The sequence below is a fragment of the Musca vetustissima genome, unplaced genomic scaffold, assembly GCF_032173495.1.
Source record: "Musca vetustissima isolate MV318-11 ecotype Yass unplaced genomic scaffold, APGP_CSIRO_Mvet_v1 utg10126, whole genome shotgun sequence".
Classification (NCBI taxonomy): Eukaryota; Metazoa; Arthropoda; class Insecta; order Diptera; family Muscidae; genus Musca; species Musca vetustissima.
Window position 1 is genome coordinate 115,070 of NW_026889165.1, and position 7,838 is coordinate 122,907.

The window sequence follows — 7,838 nt, forward strand, 5'->3', positions numbered from 1 at the left end:
GCCAAACAAATGAGCTGTGCCAAATTTCATCCAATTCGTATCATAAATGCGACCTGTACTTTGCTCACAAAAATATATGGACAGACAGACAGACGGACGGATGGTTCTACGACTTAGTAGAGGTTAAAGGTTGTGTAACGTTTGGTTTAAATCTGACATTCCATTCGTCCAGTATTGAATTTATAAATACTGAACTTTTTTAACCCAATTTTTTCAACAAAATATTGACAATTTTGTGGGGTAGTTACCAAAAGGAGAGGACCTATATTCCCCATCTTCGATGTTGAACTAAGTTTGAAGGAAACATTAAGATGTACAAAGTTTGGATGAAATCGGTTACTCCCTTTGAGAGTTATCGTGCGCACCAGCCACCTAGGCAGACGGACGAACTTTTGTAAATCGACTTCAAATTGTTTGAAACGGATTTGGTCAAAACAAACATGGTGTGGGTCTAAATCCAATATTTCGATGAGGCACTTTTTTTCCGTACCAAAGTGTACATACCCTAATTGGCCATAAGACTGAGAATATAAAAATATATATCATGAGGAAAATGTTTTAAATGTGTTTTATTTTGAAACCACAAAATGGATAAACTTGTATATTTTATACATATGATATAAAGTTCTTCCTATTCGCTCAATACCGGCGGTCGACACAATACGAATCTCTAAAAATTCGATTTTTAGACCAAAATATATTACAAATTAAGAAATATTCCTCTTCTCAATCACTCCACACATATTGTAATATATTGTGTATCTTCGCGAACTTTTAATCTCCTTTTTTGAAATTCAAACATTTTAAAAATCTCTTTCCCCACTGTTCTATGCAAAACAAAACTTAAATCAGCAAACATAAATTAATTCACGCTCCTGCATTGACTTTGATAAGTTCGTTTAAAAATGAAATTACAATCTATGCTATCTAATTTGGCAATCCTTTTAATGCATACACAACACAGGAATACATTTCCACACACACACACATGCATACACTACTACAAACTATCAAATGTAACGAAACACCCGCATCGGGTGTAAATGATATGAAAGACGATAACGGTAATAGCATAGTAGTTCCTTCGTTGACAGGAAAAAACGCAAACACACACCCACATACACAAGTATAAACGACGAATGCCACCCAACCAGCCAGTCATAGCAGACTAAACAAACGACTAACGACGATGCAATTCTATGGTCAGTATGCATTTGACAGACGGCCGGTGTGGTAGTGTTACGCATACACAGAAAGAGAGAAAGACAGAATTAGACCGGATACGAAATACAAATCATATACACACAGGAATTTATTTCGCATAAATTCACCCACATACCCAGCCACCCAAGACCCACACTCATTGACTCGACCATAGCCGACGAAACAGAACCACTGTGGTATATCTCGTGCAGTAAATTCATTTTAAATAAATTAATGTTGCATACCTTTGGGAGTAATAAAAAAATATTAATATTCTTTTTTTGTTCGTTTTCTCTTTTGTTTTTTTGTCGTTTCAGGGCTGCTGCTGATGGCTTAAAAATGGGTCTAAGCAATAATGATGATGCTATGAACAAAATTCCTCTCAAGTCAGGAGTCGATGATGAAGAGAAAAATGGCGGTGAATTTATACATGATACAGCGACAGCGGAAGAGGCGAGACGGGAGCAGAGGTATGTATTTATGAGTATTGCTGAATATCAAAGATTTCCACAGAGCACTCATGGTCATAAGTGTTGGCGTTAAGTGTAGTGTTTTTTGTTTTGTTTATTAGAATAAGAAGACATGTGCTTGAATTTGTGTATAGAGTGAAATGATGGAAAATGTTTAAATGTGTTATTAAGAGTTGTTGAGAAATAATACAAAGTGTTATTGTTTTAATGATTATCTAGATCCGACACAGTGCGGAATGGTTAGTGTGAAAGAAAGGTGTTGAAAGATAAAATGACGATGATAACATTCGAATATCGGATTCTTATCTTTGAAGAACATATAAAGTTCACGGTTCATGAAAACAAAGATGAACCAGTAAGGAAAGTAGTAAAGTCGGACTGGGCCAACTATATGATACCCACCACTTTGGGTATATAATTATCCTAACAATTGCATGTCAGGAACATACTCATGTCTTTCTGTAAACAAAAAATTTAATTTCATTCGGGCAAATTTAAACTCGTCTGCGTACCATGGTACAATTTTATGGAAAACGATTTATAGCACAATTGATACACACTATTCGGCCTCACTGTTAACAATTTAATCACAGTCAGACACCGCTTCGGAATACATATCCTAGCTATGGCCGCATCTGCACCAATTTCAACAAAACGCAATAACGTCATTCAAGTCTCAATTTGATATGCAAAATTCCATGTTAATCTGACAAACAGTAGGCGTTTGGTGCACCATTTATATAAAATTGGACGAATATAAATATATATATATGTATATGTGGGAGCTATATCGAAATTTGAACCGATTTTCCCGAAACTTACCACTCATCATTCTAGACTCAATACATTGGTGCACCATTTACATTAAATCGGACGAAAATATATATGGGAGCTATATATAAATCTGAGCCGATTTTCACGAAACTTAACACACATCACTCTAGCCTTCATTCAATACGCTATGCCAAATTTCGTGCAAATCCAAGGATATATAGCGACTTTTGTGCACCATTGACCTAAAATTTGACGAAAATATAAATGGGAGCTATATCTAAATCTGAACCTATTTTCGCGAAATTTAACACACTTCGTTCTAGACCAAATTAAGTACGCTGTGCCAAATTTCGCAAATGGAAGGATATAAAGAAACTTTGGTGCACAATTTACATTAAATCGGACAAAAATATATAAGGGAGCCATATCTAAATCGGAGCCGATTTTCACGAAACTTAACACACATCACTCTAACCTTCATTCAGAACGCTATGCCAAAATTCGAGCAAATCGAAGGATAAAAAGGGACTTTGGTGCATCATTTACATAAAATCGGACGAAAATATATATGGGAGCAATATCGAAATCTGAACTGATTTTCCCGAAACTCACCAATCCTCATTCTAGACTCAAGTCAGTACACTATGCCAAAATTCGTGCACATCGAAGAATATAAATGAACTTTGGTGCACTATTTACCTATATGGACGCTATATCTACACTTGAACCGATTTTCATGAAATTTAACACACATAATTCTAGACTTAATTTAGTACGCTATGCCAAATTTCGTGCAAATCGGAAGATATATAGGAACTTTTGTGCACCTTAAATCGGAGGAAATATATGTGGGAGATATATCTAAATCTGAACCGATTTTTCCAAATTTCAATAGGGATCTTCCTTGAGCCAAATAAACGAGCTTACTAAATTTCATCCAATTCGAATCAAAAATTTGACCTGTATGTTGTTTACAATTTAACATGGAAAGACAGACGGACGGATATTCATAAATCGACTTAAAAAGTGATTCTATGCATATTCTCAAAAGGAACCATGGGTCTATCTCGTTTCTTTTTGCCTTTTACAAACATATGCATAAAGACATAATACACGGTACCACAGTGTGGTGAAGGGTATACAAATTGGTTGCGGGTCGAAAAAATGTTAAACCGAGATTTTATGAGTGCTGTTCAAATTTACCCGTCCCTTTGCCTATATCTTGAACTATGTTTGGAAGAAATATTACGATGTGGAAAGTTTGGATGCGCACCAGCCGGCCAGACAGAGAGACGGACGGACAATTGTAAATCGACCCCATTCTGTTGTGAAACGGTTTTGGCCCAAAGAATCATGGGGCCTAAACCCAACATTGCGGTGATGCACAGTATCAAAATGTATATATTCTCATTAGCCATAAGACTGAGGGTATAAAAATTACACAAGAGAGACTCCCTGACGATCCCTGAATTAAGTCAATTGGGATGAAACACGTTTCCTAGTGAGCCAACCATGTGATACCATACACAACTGCAGTGGGTTTCGATAAGAGATGCTATTTAAATATTCGAAGAAAATGGGATATATGAGTTTTCGATGACCAATTCCCATCACCTCTTGGAGAGATATTACGGCCCGGAACCTTCTTTCAGTAACGGAATACAAATCTAACCATAAAATGTTGTTAAACCTATTTCCATCCAATCTTATTTTCGAAAAACAATTTTACGCATTTCCCGGACAAAACCGCAAAGGCGCCACATTGTTGATTAGCAACCGGTTTGAGTAATTGTTTTAACTGACCATTATAAGACTTTGTGAGGATGTTGGTAAAATGTCAAATTTCAAAACAAGACAACACTTGGACAAAATATTCAAAAATTGTTTGAGTCACTAAAAATGTTTGAGTCAAGACATGAGATCAACATTTTTATAATCTACATTGGATTATAAATTAAATTATATTGTTACCAGGTCTGCGGGAGTCTACGTGTCGATTTCGGGCAATTTTAATATTCACATCTCCATTTATATACTAAAAATCTCGAAAACTAAATCCGATTTGTAATTCAATGAATTCCGTTTGAAATTCGAATTATTATAATCGTCATGCATTCGACTTCCATATGGAGTTTTGCACTGCGTCGCCCAAAGCTTGTAACACGGCGAAATATTGGTCCCAGACCCACATTTGAGTATACCAATCGTCATATCGACAAGCTGAGTCCGTCTGTCCTTTATAAATTGTAAACACAAAACGAAGGCTGTAGGTATGGACCAATCGACACGAAAGATTTAATGTGGGTTCGGATCGGTACAAAGCAGACCCTTCTGTTTTTGTCAATGGTCGATTCATATTTAGGTTGTGAAATAAACCTAAAACATAAACCCCAAACATATCACGAAATTTTATACAGAGATGGGGATCTGATGAAGAAATAAGCATGGTCTGATAATCGGTCAATATTTAGCGGGTTAAATGGACCCCGACTTTTGTGTGAAAATGCTCAATATTTACACTCTATGGGGTATATATTTAGTCCTGAAGGGCATAGATCGGAGAAGTTGATTACATATCCAAGAGGAGTGGTTGACCTTAAAATTAATACCAATTATGTTCCGGTTTTGGTCAAGTGCGAGGGTATAAATCGTTGATGATCGTTTTTGTTTGGTTTTCTAGCCGCTCAAGAGGCCACAGATAAGCCAAAGATAACAAATTTTAAACTTTTATGGGTAAAATAAATTTGAATCATATGACATAATTGTTCACTGCAGGAAAATATAATTCGGAAAAGATGACAGAGTAAGAAAGAGGAAAAGTTGACCTTTGGTCGGCCAAGATGTTTGACATATCGCGATGTATTGCCCTGGCTTGGAATAGACATCTGCAGACTAAATGAAATAATTGTAACATCAAATATTAGGTTGGGGAAAAAGAAATCCATAGATATTTTGGTGTATATGGCTTGAAACAGTTTTGCTCGATTTTTATAACGTTGGCAATATTAAATACATATTTTTTACTATTACACCTAAGTCTGTTTTTACACGGTAGATTGGTTCCAGAAGAAGTCGTGTAAAAAAACGTGAAAAAAGGGAAATCCCCTAAATTAGTGCTATTCACATTTGCTTTGACCAGTAAAAATTGTTTGTACGCGCTAAAGGGGAATTCACTTAAATCTTTAAGCTAGTGTTCGCAAATTATCGATAGTATCGATGGTTTCAGAATTTTTTATTTCATACTTTTTTTGTGATATGAACATACTTCGCATAAATTAAATTTGACAAAAAATTTAAGTACATAAAATTTCAAATCGTGCTAAATGGAATAAAATCGTGTAAAAAAATTAAAAATATTAAATTTTCAAACCGTGTTATATCAAAACCGTGTACAAAAGGACCGTGTAAAAACAGACTTAGGTGTATTGATAAAACTATGACAATGTTTATGAACTTCACTGTACCTTTGAACATAATACTAACTAACATGTGTTGTCTACTTTCAGGCGGGTGAAGTTGCTGAATTTAATGAAAAAATTAACCATCGGCATCATATGTTTCATTGGTATTGCCTTAATTAGTTATGTTATCATCAGTTTATGTTTTAGCGGTAAGTAACGGAACTAAACGCATTCCATTTTATTTGAATTTTATAATTTTTTTTTACTAAAGAAATAGAAACTTGTTGTATGGCAATTTTCATCAAAATAATTTTATAAAAAAAATTGGTGAAAATGACAATAAAGCGAATAGCTACACATGTTTTTATTTTCTACCAAAAAAAAAAAAAAGAATATGAAATATTTGCACTGTTTCAAAATGACAACTGACACCTTTCTTGTTTTTTCTCTCTGTTCTTTTTTCTTCACGTTTGTTTTTCTGTGTTGTTGCCTTTATGCCGAAAATGCTTTACAATAATGCACACGAAAAAAAAATAATGCAAAACCAAAAAACGACAACAACAATAACTAAATTGTTCCCAAACAAAAATAATATAACTAATGTCAATATCCTTGAAAAAACATCCTCCTCTTTTGTGTTTTGTTGTCACACGTTTGTTTTTTATTGCTCCAAATATTTTTTTGTTTGTTCTCATTTTTTGTGTTGACAACATGTTATTCTTGCGCTTGTTATCTTTGCTGGCGGCGGCGGCGATGTGTTCCACTCCCTGTCTGCTTTTGTGTTTGTGTTTCTTTTTGCATTTCCTGCTTTCCCTTTTCTTTTGCTTTTTGCTCTTTCTTCGTTAATGTAGAATGGCCCAAGTCGGGAACAATGCCAACAGCATCAACACTCACAAAACGAACAAATACATCAACAACAACAACTAGGACTACAACAAGAGAACAAGAAACACCTCCTACAAACACACATACCACAACGAGTTTGAGCAAAAGCAATCCCACCAATTATCCAAACCTGCCCCAAACTTTATCTACTTCCACTCTCGAAAGCACAACCACCACCACCTCCAACACAATTGAAACCGCAGCAAATTTAAGCGCCACAGTTACAGCCAGCACCACAACCACCACTCCTCTCTTAACTACTACAACAACAAGTACAGCAACAACAACAATAGCGAGAGATACAGATAGCTCCCCACTTCCACCCACAGCTAGTCCTTTACTAAGTTTACCCACAACCTTTAACTCTTCTCTTTTGTCAGATGATAATAGCAATACTAATGGCCCCGCAGTAGCATCCACAACATCAACAAGTCCTTTAGATAATGGCAGCAACGGCAGCGACATCAGCAGCAACAATCAAATATTGTCAGCCTCCATATTGGGTGCGGGTGGCGTTGCCACACCAACAACAGCGTTGCCACCATCCTCACAACAGCCAACAACAGGTGCCAGTGTCACAAGTGGTACTACAACACCAGCAGCAGCAACAACAGCCGAGAAGGATGCTGCTACTGTCGTTGAGAGTAGTGACGATGATGGCAAGGTGACAACTGAAGTGACAGACAATTCCCTGCTCAAGGATGAACCAATTCTTGAAAAGAATTTCACCTCAAATTTGGGCGTTTATGAAAAGGCAGCTGTTTGTTCCGATAAACCTGTATGCAGTCAAATTGGCAGGTGAGTGAGAGTGAATGATAGAAGAGGTGGTAAAATTTTGTAATTTAATCGTTGAAGACAATGGCTAAGTTTTGAGGCTATTATTTGTTTTGGCAATTAGATTATGGCAGTTTAATATCTCCTTTGAACACATGGTAGTCAATTTTAATTGAATCAATTAAATACTGAAGCAAGTCAGGATAGAATATGTCTCCTTAAAGAGCAGTTTTTTTAAATATATTTTTTCAAGGTTTACAATTAGACGTGAATTTAAAAAAAACTTCAAGGTCTACCATTAGGCGTGGATTTTTTAAACAATATTTTTAAG

The 7,838-nt window shown here is 35.7% G+C and overlaps 1 protein-coding gene across 1 annotated transcript; it reads left to right on the top strand.

Annotated features, from left to right (window-relative positions):
* Window positions 1-1,493: 1,493 nt before the first annotated feature.
* Window positions 1,494-7,531, top strand: LOC133336887 (nuclear pore complex protein DDB_G0274915-like; the record flags this gene model as incomplete). The annotated part of the gene is made up of 3 exons (XM_061545161.1): window positions 1,494-1,673; window positions 5,954-6,057; window positions 7,114-7,531. Coding segments are annotated over exons 1-3 (653 nt in total), but the record flags the coding sequence as incomplete, so codon positions are not given.
* Between the last annotated feature and the right edge of the window lie 307 nt (window positions 7,532-7,838).